At 43.9% G+C, this 15,000-nt stretch overlaps 1 protein-coding gene across 1 annotated transcript in view; it reads right to left on the bottom strand.

Moving 5' to 3' along the window:
* LOC116359260 (CUB and sushi domain-containing protein 3-like) overlaps window positions 1–15,000 on the bottom strand; it is a 547,528-nt gene that overhangs the window by 111,902 nt on the left and 420,626 nt on the right. Inside the window, 2 exon segments of the mRNA XM_031811826.1 lie at window positions 94–288; window positions 1,043–1,228. Coding sequence (XP_031667686.1) covers window positions 94–288; window positions 1,043–1,228 — 381 coding nt within the window.

Below are 15,000 nucleotides of genomic sequence, written 5' to 3' on the forward strand. Positions count from 1 at the left end.
TCCTACAATAGTTCCCATGACAACACAGAGACAATCTCTACACAACGAAGACTTGATCAAGACGTCTTTCAGTGGTAAAATGTCACCACCCACTTCTGCATCGAGGTCGTTCGTTCCGCCAGCTCCACGCCCCATTGGCCAGGCACTGGATGTGAGCGGGACCGAGCCGGTAGTAACCCGGGTTACAGCTGAACACCACCTTGGTTCTGAACTCATAGCTGGACCCGTTGACGATCGTCCACTTCCCGTGGTCCAGAGAGAAGGAGCCCAGACTGGGGCAGACCACCACTGTGGGACCACAAACACAAAGAACAAACCAACACAGACAGGGGTGAAAAAACTATTGTCCTACCTGTGCAGTCTGGTATTTTGTTGTGGTTGCTCCATGAGTCTGTGTGTTAATCGTATCTCCCTTCCTACCTGGGCAGCGAGGTATCTGTCCTACCTGGGCAGCGAGGTATCTGTCCTACCTGAGCAGCGGGGTATCTTGTTATGGTTGCTCCATGAGTGTGTGTGTTAATCTCATCTCCCTTCCTACCTGGGCAGCGAGGTATCTGTCCTACCTGAGCAGCGGGGTATTTTGTTGTGGTTGCTCCATGAGTGTGTGTGTTAATCTCATCTCCCTTCCTACCTGGGCAGCGAGGTATCTGGCCTACCTGGGCAGCGAGGTATCTGTCCTACCTGAGCAGCGGGGTATCTTGTTGTGGTTGCTCCATGAGTGTGTGTGTTAATCTCATCTCCCTTCCTACCTGGGCAGCGAGGTATCTGTCCTACCTGGGTTTCGGGGTATCTGTCCTACCTGGGCATCGGGGTACCTGTCCTACCTGGGCAGCGAGGTATCTGTCCTACCTGGGCAGCGAGGTATCTGTCCTACCTGAGCAGCGGGGTATCTTGTTGTGGTTGCTCCATGAGTGTGTGTGTTAATCTCATCTCCCTTCCTACCTGGGCAGCGAGGTATCTGTCCTACCTGGGCATCGGGGTATCTGTCCTACCTGGGCATCAGGGTATCTGTCCTACCTGGGCAGCGAGGTATCTGTCCTACCTGGGCAGCGAGGTATCTTGTTGTGGTTGCTCCATGTGCCGTCAGGCTGGCAGACGGTGGCGGTGAGATCCTTGGAGGAGAGCCTGAAGCCGTTGTTGCAGAAGTAGGTTAACCGTGCTGCCACGGAGTAATCAACAGCCTGGACGCCTCCATTCAGCGGTGCAGTGGGCACGCCACACGCCACGGCTAGGGGGAGGAACACACACACAGGGTGACACATGAGGCATCTGCACGCCACACGCCACGGCTAGGGGGAGGAACACACACACAGGGTGACACATGAGGCATCTGCACGCCACGGCTAGGAGGAGGAACACACACACAGGGTGACACATGAGGCATCTGGACGCCACGGCTAGGGGGAGGAACACACACACAGGGTGACACATGAGGCATCTGGACGCCACGGCTAGGGGGAGGAACACACACACAGGGTGACACATGAGGCATCTGGACGCCACGGCTAGGGGGAGGAACACACACACAGGGTGACACATGAGGCATCTGGACGCCACGGCTAGGAGGAGGAACACACACACAGGGTGACACGAGGCATCTGCACGCCACGGCTAGGAGGAGGAACACACACACAGGGTGACACGAGGCATCTGCACGCCACGGCTAGGAGGAGGAACACACACACAGGGTGACACGAGGCATCTGCACGCCACGGCTAGGAGGAGGAACACACACACAGGGAGACACGAGGCATCTGCACGCCACACGCCACGGCTAGGGGGAGGAACACACACACAGGGTGACACGAGGCATCTGCACGCCACGGCTAGGGGGAGGAACACACACACAGGGAGACACAAGGCATCTGCACGCCACGGCTAGGAGGAGGAACACACACACAGGGTGACACGAGGCATCTGCACGCCACACGCCACGGTTAGGGGGAGGAACACACCTGCACCACACACAGGCCAATACACACACACACACACACACACGTATATATATATATTTCACAGAAATATGAGATGAGATTGTTTTTTAATTTGACCTTTATTTAACCAGTCAAGTTAGTTAAGAACTAATTCTTATTTTCAATGACAGCCTAGGCACAGTGGGTTAACTGCCTGTTCAGGGGCACCTCCGTGAAATGCTTTAAATAACTGAAGATTAACGACACAAATAGGCATCAATACTGGCTGTCTGATTTGACAGGACATTTGTCTCAGTGTAATGGTTACGGTTTTACTGCTCTTAGCTCCATTTTACTGTGAAATGTGTATGACAGTAATCTGATTCACTGTACCAGCTGGTTCATGGGTAATCTTTCCCATAGTTCACTGTGATATGTTTATGACAGTAATCTGATTCACTGTACCAGTCAATTCATGGGGCGGCAGGGTAGCCTAGTGGTTAGAGCGTTGGACTAGTAACCGGAAGGTTGCAAGTTCAAATCCCCGAGCTGACAAGGTCCAAATCTGTCGTTCTGCCCCTGAACAGGCAGTTAACCCACTGTTCCTAGACCAGTTAACCCACTGTTCCTAGACCAGTTAACCCACTGTTCCTAGACCAGTTAACCCCACTGTTCCTAGACCAGTTAACCCCACTGTTCCTAGACCAGTTAACCCACTGTTCCTAGACCAGTTAACCCACTGTTCCCCGGTAGGCCGTCATTGAAAATAAGAATTTGTTCTTAACTGACTTGCCTGGTTAAATAAAGGTAAAATAAAAATAAAAATCTAAACTCCCAGATACCTCAGACTCAACACATCTAAACTCCCAGATACCTCAGGCTCAACACATCTAAACTCCCAGATACCTCAGACTCAACACATCTAAACTCCCATATACCTCAGACTCAACACATCTAAACTCCCAGATACCTCAGGCTCAACACACAACACATCTAAACTCCCAGATACCTCAGGCTCAACACACAACACATCTAAACTCCCAGATACCTCAGGCTCAACACATCTAAACTCCCAGATACCTCAGGCTCAACACACAACACATCTAAACTCCCAGATACCTCAGACTCAACACATCTAAACTCCCAGATACCTCAGACTCAACACATCTAAACTCCCATATACCTCAGACTCAACACATCTAAACTCCCAGATACCTCAGACTCAACACATCTAAACTCCCAGATACCTCAGGCTCAACACATCTAAACTCCCAGATACCTGACTCAACACATCTAAACTCCCAGATATCTCAGGCTCAACACACATCTAAACTCCCAGATACCTCAGGCTCAAATCATCTAAACTCCCAGACACCTCAGGCTCAACACATCTAAACTCCCAGATATCTCAGGCTCAACACATCTAAACTCCCAGATACCTCAGACTCAACACATCTAAACTCCCAGATACCTCAGACTCAACACACAACACATCTAAACTCCCAGATACCTCAGACTCAACACATCTAAACTCCCAGATACCTCAGACTCAACACATCTAAACTCCCAGATACCTCAGACTCAACACAACTCCCAGATACCTGACTCAACACATCTAAACTCCCAGATACCTCAGACTCAACACATCTAAACTCCCAGATACCTCAGACTCAACACATCTAAACTCCCAGATACCTCAGACTCAACACATCTAAGTGAAATGCAACTTAAAAGCCCTTAACCAACATTACAGTTCAATAAACATAATTAATAAAATACTAAATAAACAAGCAATCAAAAAGTGACATCACATAACAATAACGAGTCAATGTGGAGGCTATATACAGGGTATTACGGTACAGAGTCAATGTGGAGGCTATATACAGGGTATTACGGTACAGAGTCAATGTGGAGGCTATATACAGGGTATTACGGTACAGAGTCAATGTGGAGGCTATATACAGGGTATTACGGTACAGAGTCAATGTGGAGGCTATATACAGGGTATTACGGTACAGAGTCAATGTGGAGGCTGTATACAGGGTATTACGGTACAGAGTCAATGTGGAGGCTATATACAGGGTATTACGGTACAGAGTCAATGTGGAGGCTATATACAGGGTATTACGGTACAGAGTCAATGTGGAGGCTATATACAGGGTGTTACGGTACAGAGTCAATGTGGAGGCTATATACAGGGTGTTACGGTACAGAGTCAATATGGAGGCTGTATACAGGGTATTACGGTACAGAGTCAATGTGGAGGCTATATACAGGGTATTACGGTACAGAGTCAATGTGGAGGCTATATACAGGGTATTACGGTACAGAGTCAATGTGGAGGCTATATACAGGGTATTACGGTACAGAGTCAATGTGGAGGCTATATACAGGGTATTACGGTACAGAGTCAATGTGGAGGCTATATACAGGGTGTTACGGTACAGAGTCAATGTGGAGGCTATATACAGGGTGTTACGGTACAGAGTCAATATGGAGGCTGTATACAGGGTATTACGGTACAGAGTCAATGTGGAGGCTATATACAGGGGGTACCGGTACAGAGTCAATGTGGAGGCTATATACACGGGGTACCGGTACAGAGTCAATGTGGAGGCTGTATACAGGGGGTACCGGTACAGAGTCAATGTGGAGGCTATATACAGGGTATTACGGTACAGAGTCAATGTGGAGGCTATATACAGGGTATTACGGTACAGAGTCAATGTGGAGGCTATATACAGGGGGTACCGGTACAGAGTCAATGTGGAGGCTATATACAGGGGGTACCGGTACAGAGTCAATGTGGAGGCTATATACAGGGTATTACGGTACAGAGTCAATGTGGAGGCTATATACAGGGTATTACGGTACAGAGTCAATGTGGAGGCTATATACAGGGTATTACGGTACAGAGTCAATGTGGAGGCTATATACAGGGTATTACGGTACAGAGTCAATGTGGAGGCTATATACAGGGTGTTACGGTACAGAGTCAATGTGGAGGCTATATACAGGGTATTACGGTACAGAGTCAATGTGGAGGCTATATACAGGGTATTACGGTACAGAGTCAATGTGGAGGATATATACAGGGTGTTACGGTACAGAGTCAATGTGGAGGCTATATACAGGGTATTACGGTACAGAGTCAATGTGGAGGCTATATACAGGGTATTACGGTACAGAGTCAATGTGGAGGCTATATACAGGGTATTACGGTACAGAGTCAATGTGGAGGCTATATACAGGGTATTACGGTCCAGAGTCAATGTGGAGGCTATATACAGGGTGTTACGGTACAGAGTCAATGTGGAGGCTATATACAGGGTATTACGGTACAGAGTCAATGTGGAGGCTATATACAGGGTATTACGGTACAGAGTCAATGTGGAGGCTATATACAGGGTGTTACGGTACAGAGTCAATGTGGAGGCTATATACAGGGTATTACGGTACAGAGTCAATGTGGAGGCTATATACAGGGTATTACGGTACAGAGTCAATGTGGAGGCTATATACAGGGTATTACGGTACAGAGTCAATGTGGAGGCTATATACAGGGTATTACGGTACAGAGTCAATGTGGAGGCTATATACAGGGTATTACGGTACAGAGTCAATGTGGAGGCTATATACAGGGTATTACGGTACAGAGTCAATGTGGAGGCTATATACAGGGTATTACGGTACAGAGTCAATGTGGAGGCTATATACAGGGTATTACGGTACAGAGTCAATGTGGAGGCTATATACAGGGTATTACGGTACAGAGTCAATGTGGAGACTATATACAGGGTGTTACGGTACAGAGTCAATGTGGAGGCTATATACAGGGTATTACGGTACAGAGTCAATGTGGAGGCTATGTACAGGGTATTACGGTACAGAGTCAATGTGGAGGCTATATACAGGGTGTTACGGTACAGAGTCAATGTGGAGGCTATATACAGGGTATTACGGTACAGAGTCAATGTGGAGGCTAAATACAGGGTATTACGGTACAGAGTCAATGTGGAGGCTATATACAGGGTATTACGGTACAGAGTCAATGTGGAGGCTATATACAGGGTATTACGGTACAGAGTCAATGTGGAGGCTATATACAGGGTATTACGGTACAGAGTCAATGTGGAGGCTATATACAGGGTGTTACGGTACAGAGTCAATGTGGAGGCTATATACAGGGTGTTACGGTACAGAGTCAATGTGGAGGCTATATACAGGGTGTTACGGTACAGAGTCAATGTGGAGGCTATATACAGGGTATTACGGTACAGAGTCAATGTGGAGGCTATATACAGGGTGTTACGGTACAGAGTCAATGTGGAGGCTATATACAGGGTGTTACGGTACAGAGTCAATGTGGAGGCTATATACAGGGTGTTACGGTACAGAGTCAATGTGGAGGCTATATACAGGGTATTACGGTACAGAGTCAATGTGGAGGCTATATACAGGGTGTTACGGTACAGAGTCAATGTGGAGGCTATATACAGGGTATTACGGTACAGAGTCAATGTGGAGGCTATATACAGGGTATTACGGTACAGAGTCAATGTGGAGGCTATATACAGGGTATTACGGTACAGAGTCAATGTGGAGGTTATATACAGGGTATTACGGTACAGAGTCAATGTGGAGGCTATATACAGGGTGTTACGGTACAGAGTCAATGTGGAGGCTATATACAGGGTATTACGGTACAGAGTCAATGTGGAGGCTATATACAGGGTGTTACGGTACAGAGTCAATGTGGAAGTTATATACAGGGTATTACGGTACAGAGTCAATGTGGAGGTTATATACAGGGTGTTACGGTACAGAGTCAATGTGGAGGCTATATACAGGGTATTACGGTACAGAGTCAATGTGGAGGCTATATACAGGGTATTACGGTACAGAGTCAATGTGGAGGCTATATACAGGGTATTACGGTACAGAGTCAATGTGGAGGCTATATACAGGGTATTACGGTACAGAGTCAATGTGGAGGCTATATACAGGGTGTTACGGTACAGAGTCAATGTGGAGGCTATATACAGGGTATTACGGTACAGAGTCAATGTGGAGGCTATATACAGGGTGTTACGGTACAGAGTCAATGTGGAGGCTATATACAGGGTATTACGGTACAGAGTCAATGTGGAGGCTATATACAGGGTGTTACGGTACAGAGTCAATGTGGAGGCTATATACAGGGTTTTACGGTACAGAGTCAATGTGGAGGCTATATACAGGGTATTACGGTACAGAGTCAATGTGGAGGCTATATACAGGGGTACCGGTACAGAGTCAATGTGGAGGCTATATACAGGGTATTACGGTACAGAGTCAATGTGGAGGCTATATACAGGAGGTACTGGTACAGAGTCAATGTGGAGGCTATATACAGGGTATTACGGTACAGAGTCAATGTGGAGGCTATATACAGGGGGGTACTGGTACAGAGTCGATGTGGAGGGTATATGCAGGGGGTACTGGTACAGAGTCAATGTGGAGGGTATATACAGGGGGTACTGGTACAGAGTCAATGTGGAGGCTATATACAGGGTATTACGGTACAGAGTCAATGTGGAGGCTATATACAGGGGGTACAGAGTCAATGTGGAGACTATATACAGGGTGTTACGGTACAGAGTCAATGTGGAGGCTATATACAGGGCGTATTGAGTCAATGTGCAGGGGTACAGGTTAGTTGAGGTAATTTGTAAAGTGACCATGCAGAGTAAATAAACAGCGAGTAGCAGCAGTGTAAAAACTATGTAAATAGTCTGGGTGGCCATTTGATTAATTGTTCAGCAGTTTTATGGCTTGGGGGGGTAGAAGCTGTTGAGGAGCCTTTTGGACCTTGGTGCTCTGGTACCGCTTGCTGTGCGGTAGCAGATAGAACCGTTTATGACTAGGGTGACTGGGGTCTCTGACAAATTTATGGGGCCTTCCTCTGACACCACCTAGTACAGTATATACAGTGGCAAGAAACAGTATGTGAACCCTTTGGAATTACCTGGATTTCTGCATCAATTGGTCATCAAATTTGATCAGATCTTAAGTCACAACAATAGACAAACACAGTCTGCTAAAACTAATCACACACAAATTATTGTATTATTCTGTCTATATTGAATACATCATTTAACATTCAGTGTGGGTTGGAAAAAGTATGTGAACCCCCTAGGCTAATGACTTCTCCAAAAGCGAATTGGAGTCAGGAGTCAGCTAACCTGGAGTCCAATCAATAAGATGCGATTGGAGATGTTGGTTCGAGCTGCCCTGTCCTATAAAAAACACTCACACAATTTGAGTTTGCTATTCACAAGAAGCATTGCCTGATGTGAACCTCGAACAAAAGAAGAAGAAAGATTAAGAATAAAAACTGTTGACTTGCATAAAGCTGGAAGTTACAAAAGTATCTCTTAAAGCCTTGATGTTCATCAGTCCATGATAAGACAAATCGTCTACAAATGGAGAAAGTTCAGCACTGTTGCTACTCTCCCTAGGAGTGGCCATCCTGCAAAGATGACTGGAAGAGCAACGCGCAGAATGCTCAATGGGGTTAAGAAGCAGAATCCAGAAATCTCTGGAACATGCAAACATTCATTCATTAAAAATCCTACAATGTGATTTTCAGGATTTTTTTTTCTCATTTTGTCTGTCATCATTGAAGTGTACCTATGATGAAAATTACAGGACCCTGTCATCTTTTTAAGTGGGAGAACTTGCACAATTGGTGGCTGACTAAATACTTTTTTGCCCCACTGTATATATATATATATATATATATATATATATATATATATGGCTTAAGGACAACAAAGTCAAGATATTGGAGTGGTCATCACAAAGCCCTGACCTCAATCCTATAGGAAATGTGTGGGCAGAACTGATCCACTTTTCATTTTCCATTTGTTTTGTCTTACACGCCTGGTTTCAATTCCCCAATTACTTGTTCATTATTTAAACCTCTGTTCCCCCATGTTTGTTTGTGAGTAATTGTTTGTATGTAATACGGTCCGTTATTGTGGGCATTATTGCGTTGTATGTGTTTGTATTTTGAGTAAATACGTTTTTTACTCATATCTGCTGTCCTGCGCCTGACTCCTCCACCACCAGCTCACACAGACTTTATAACAGTTGCATTACAACATGTAATTTAAATATATTTTTATTTGGATTTAATGTAATGCAATGGATTGTGGATATAATGGATTTAATGTAATAGACAAACACAAAATAGTTTAAATTGGTGAAGTTAAATGTAAAAAAAATAACCTGTTTTAAACCCCCTTTGCTATGTAGCCGATAAACAAGATCTGGTGCAACCAATTACCTTCAGAAGTCACATAGTTAGTTAAATAAAGTCCACCTGTGTGCAATCTAAGTGTCACATGACAGTAAATATACACCTCTTCTAAAAGGCCCCAGAGTCTGCAACACCACTAAGCAACGGGCACCACCAAGCAAGCAGCACCATGAAGACCAAGGAACTCTCCAAATAGGTCAGGGACAAAGTTGTGGAGAACTACATATCAGGGTTGGGTTCTAAAAAAAAGATCTGAGACTTTGAACATCCCACGTAAATCCATTATTAAAAAATGGAAAGAATATGGCACCACAACAAACCTGCCAAGAGACGGCCTCCCACAAAAACTAACGAACCAGGCAAGAAGGGCATTAATCAGAGAGGCAACAAAGAGACCAAAGATAACCCTGAAGGAGCTGCAAAGTTCCACAGCGGAGATTGGAGTATCTGTCCATAGGACCCCTTTAAGCCATACACTCCACAGAGTTGGGCTTTACAGAAGAGTGGACAGAAAAAAAGCCATTGCTATAGCAAAAGAAGAAGCAAACACGCTTGATGTTTTGCCAAAAGGCATGTGGGAGACTCCCCAAACATATGGATGAAGGTACTCTGGTCAGATGAGACTAAAATGTAGCTTTTTGGCCATCAAAGAAAACGCTATTTCTGGCGCAAATCTAACACCTTTCATCACCCCGAGAACACCATCCCCACAGTGAAGCATGTTGGTGGCAGCATCATGCTGTGCGGATGTTTTCATAGGCAGCGTCTGGGAAACTGGTCAGAATTGAAGGAATGATGGATGGTGCTAAATACAGGGAAATTATTGAGGGGAAACCTGTTTCAGTCTTCCAGAGATTTGAGACTGGGACGGAGGTTCTCCTTCCAGCAGGACAATGGCCCTAAGCATACTGCTAAAGCAACACTTGAATGGTTTAAGGGGAACATTTAAATGACTTGGAATGACCTAGTCAAAGCCCAGACCTCAATCCAGTTGGTATGACTTAAAGATTGCTGTACACCATCAAAACCCATCCAACTTGAAGGAGCTGGAGCAGTTTTGCCTTGAAAATTGGGCAAAATTCCCGGTGGCTAGATGTGCCAAGCTTATAGAGGCATACCCCAAGAGACTTGCAGCTGTAATGGCTGCAAAAGGTGTCTCTACAAAGTATTGACTTTGGGGGGGGTGAATAGTTCTGCACGCTCAATTTTTCAGTTTTTTTCGTCTTATTTCTTGTTTGTTTCACAATAAAAAAATATTTTGCATCTTCAAAGTGGTAGGCGTGTTGTGTAAATCAAATGATATGAACTGCCAAAAAAAATCTATTTTAATTCCAGGTTGTAAGGCAACAACAGAGGAAAAATGCCAAGGGAGGGTGAATACTTTCGCTAGCCACTGTATTGAGATCTGGCTGTGGACCCTCAGCAATACATCCGTGGAACCCACTCTGAGAACCCCTGAATTAGAGGGACACAATATGAGCAAATGAAAGTACAAAGAAAGTAAATTAACAACATTTCTAACATATCAATACATCTAAATGGTATGATTAACAGCCACAAGCGACGCTAGAGTGATGCTCTTACTAATGAGGGACCTAAAAAACAGCAATTATGTCTGATTCACTGACAGCTACAGGCGGATTGTTACACAAGACTGGATCTGGAGGAGAGGAGAGGAGAGGAGACGAGACGGAGACGGAGAGGGAGAGGGAGAGGGAGAGGAGAGGAGAGGAGAGGAGAGGAGAGGAGAGGAGAGGAGAGGAGAGGAGAGGAGAGGAGAGGAGAGGAGAGGAGAGGAGAGGAGAGGAGAGGAGAGGAGAGGAGAGGAGAGGAGAGGAGAGGAGAGGAGAGGAGAGGAGAGGAGAGAGAGGAGAGGAAACAGAAGAGGAGAGGAGAGGAGAGGAGAGGAGAGGAGAGGAGAGAGAGGAAGAGGAGAGGAGAGGAGAGGAGAGGAGAGGAGAGGAAGAGGAGAGGAGAGGAGAGGAAGAGGAGAGGAGAGGAGAGGAGAGGAGAGGAGAGGAGAGGAGAGGAGAGGGAGAGGAGAGGAGAGGAGAGGAGAGGAGAGGAGAGGAGAGAGAGGAGAGGAGAGGAGAGGAGGAGAGGAGAGGAGAGGAGAGGAGAGGAGAGGAGAGGAGAGGAGAGAGGAGAGGAGAGGAGAGAGAGGAGAGGAGAGAGGGAGGAGGAGAGGAGAGGAGAGGAGAGGAGAGGAGAGGAGAGGAGAGGGAGAGGAGAGGAGAGGAGAGGAAGAGGGAGAGGAGAGGAGAGGGAGGAGAGGAGAGGAGAGGAGAGGAGAGGAGAGAGAGGAGGAGAGGAGGAGGAGAGGGAGGAGAGGAGAGGAGAGGAGAGGAGAGGAGAGGAGAGAGAGGAGAGGAGAGGAGAGGAGAGGGAGAGGAGAGGAGAGGGAGAGGAGAGGAGAGGAGGAGAGGGAGAGGAGAGGAGAGGAGAGGAGAGGAGAGGAGAGGAGAGGAGAGGAGAGGAGAGGAGAGGAGAGGAGAGGAGAGGAGAGGAGAGGAGAGGAGAGGAGAGGAGAGGAGAGGAGAGGAGAGAACAGACGAGGGATGGAGAGGAGAGGGGGAGAGAACAGAAGAGTGGGAGGAGGAGAACAGAAGAGGGGAGGAGAGGAGAGGAGAGGGGGAGAGAATAGAAGAGGGGGAGAGAGAATAGAAGAGTGGGAGGAGAGAACAGAAGAGGGGGAGAGAGAATAGAAGAGAGGAGAAGAGAACAGAAGAGGGGAGGAGAGGAGAGGGGGAGAGAACAGAAGGGGGGAGGAGAGAACAGAAGAGGGGAGGAGAGGAGAGAACAGAAGAGGGGGAGAGAAAGGAGGAGAGAGCGAGGACAGAACAGAGAAAGGAAGAATAACAAGAGTAAGAAGAGCAGAGAAAGGAAGAATAACAAGAGTAAGAAGAGCAGAGAAAGGAAGAGGACAGAGAATATATAACACACATCTCTTCCTTCTTCTGTTTTCTCTGACACACTGAGGCCAGTGAAGAGGAGACCTGTGTTTGGCAAAGCAACAGAGACAAATCTGAGTTTGACAGAGATTATCAGGACCGATTAGAACGGCGTCTGGGAGCCAAAGTCTGGGAGCCAAAGTCTGGGAGCCAGGCCATGATGGAAGGCTTTGGACGGTAGTACAAGTACCTTAATCACCCTGATTTAAAACTGGGAGCCGATCAAGAGAAAATAAAACAACTGATCAAGGTATATCCCACTACTATTGCCTCTGTCACGCCCTGACCTTAGATATCTCTATTTTCTATATATTTTGGTTAGGTCAGGGAGTGACTAGGTTGGGTACTCTAGGTTTTAGTATGTCTAGGGGGTTTGTATGTCTAGGGGTTTTGTATGTCTGTACTGGCCTGATATGGTTCCCAATCAGAGACAGCTGTTTATCGTTGTCACTTTCTAGTGTGGGATCTTGTCTATGTGTAGTTGCCTGTCAGCACTATATTGTATAGCTTCACGTTTCATTTGTTATTTTGTTAGTTTGTTCAGTGGCCTCACTTTAAATAAAGGTATATTCTACTACTCTATTGCCCCACCTTTAAATAAAGGTATATTCTACTACTCTATTGCCTCACCTTTAAATAAAGGTATATTCTACTCTTCTATTGCCTCACCTTTAAATAAAGGTATATTCTACTCTTCTATTGCCTCACCTTTAAATAAAGGTATATTCTACTACTCTATCACCTCACCTTTAAATAAAGGTATATTCTACTACTATCACCTCACCTTTAAATAAAGGTATATTCTACTACTATCACCTCACCTTTAAATAAAGGTATATTCTACTATTCTATCACCTCACCTTTAAATAAAGGTATATTCTACTACTCTATCACCTCACCTTTAAATAAAGGTATATCACCTCACCTTTAAATAATGGTATTAGTTGTCATCCTAGTAATTTACATCTGTGACTGGTTGCACTTCCTTCTACAAAGCCTTCTTCATTCCTGAACTAGCTAGTTAATAGATGCTAGAGGACAGGAAGATGCTTGTATTTAAGTAGTGTGTTGTGACCATCACCATTACCATTGTCATGCACCTATAGATGGGAAAGGTATAAGGTATTCTCTTGTTCCTTCCTCTTACATTTCATTATGTCCTCCCACAGAGTTGTTTACATAGCAGAGTAGAGTCAAATATAGTAGAGTAGAAAAGAGTAGAGTAGAATAGAGTAGAATACAATAGAGTAGAATATAGTAGAGTAGAATAGAGTAGAATACAATAGAGTAGAATATAGTAGAATATAATATAGTAGAATATAATATAGTAGAATAGAATAGAGTAGAATATAGTAGAGTAGAATATAGTAGAATAGAATATAGTAGAATATAATATAGTAGAATAGAATAGAGTAGAATATAGTAGAGTAGAATATAGTAGAATAGAATATAGTAGAATACAATAGAGTAGAATATAGTAGAATAGAATATAGTAGAATAGAATATAGTAGAATACAATAGAGTAGAATATAGTAGAATACAATAGAGTAGAATATAGTAGAATAGAATATAGTAGAATAGAATATAGTAGAATACAATAGAGTAGAATATAGTAGAGTAGAATATAGTAGAATAGAATATAGTAGAATACAATAGAGTAGAATATAGTAGAATACAATAGAGTAGAATATAGTAGAATAGAATATAGTAGAATAGAATATAGTAGAATACAATAGAGTAGAATATAGTAGAATACAATAGAGTAGAATATAGTAGAATAGAATATAGTAGAATAGAATATAGTAGAATACAATAGAGTAGAATATAGTAGAATACAATAGAGTATAAATACAACACACTACTTAAAGACAACACACTACTTAAAGACAACACACTACTTAAATACAACACACTACTTAAAGACAACACACTACTTAAAGACAACACACTACTTAAAGACAACACACTACTTAAATACAACACACTACTTAAATACAACACACTACTTAAAGACAACACACTACTTAAATACAACACACTACTTAAATACAACACACTACTTAAAGACAACACACTACTTAAATACAACACACTACTTAAATACGACACACTACTTAAATACAACACACTACTTAAATACAACACACTACTTAAAGACAACACACTACTTAAAGACAACACACTACTTAAATACAACACACTACTTAAATACAACACACTACTTAAAGACAACACACTACTTAAATACAACACACTACTTAAAGACAACACACTACTTAAAGACAACACACTACTTAAAGACAACACACTACTTAAATACAACACACTACTTAAATACAACACACTACTTAAAGACAACACACTACTTAAATACAACACACTACTTAAATACAACACACTACTTAAATACAACACACTACTTAAATACAACACACTACTTAAATACAACACACTACTTAAAGACAACACACTACTTAAATACAACACACTACTTAAAGACAACACACTACTTAAAGACAACACACTACTTAAATACAACACACTACTTAAATACAACACACTACTTAAATACAACACACTACTTAAATAAAACACACTACTTAAAGACAACACATAAATACACTACACTCCTTAAATACACCTGCACCGTAGGAGCTATAAGAGAAAGACAACCATCAACGATCTGTTCCTTTCTAGTTACCACCTTAGGAGCTCATTTTGGTTGTGGGTGACTAGATTAGTATTGTATTGTCCATTATTTGGCAGGTTGCGCTCCACGATCTTTGCTGTTATTACTATATAGTCACAGCTTCAGCATAATGGACCTGTCTGT

The sequence above is a fragment of the Oncorhynchus kisutch genome, unplaced genomic scaffold (assembly GCF_002021735.2).
Source record: "Oncorhynchus kisutch isolate 150728-3 unplaced genomic scaffold, Okis_V2 Okis02a-Okis13b_hom, whole genome shotgun sequence".
NCBI classification, from domain to species: Eukaryota; Metazoa; Chordata; class Actinopteri; order Salmoniformes; family Salmonidae; genus Oncorhynchus; species Oncorhynchus kisutch.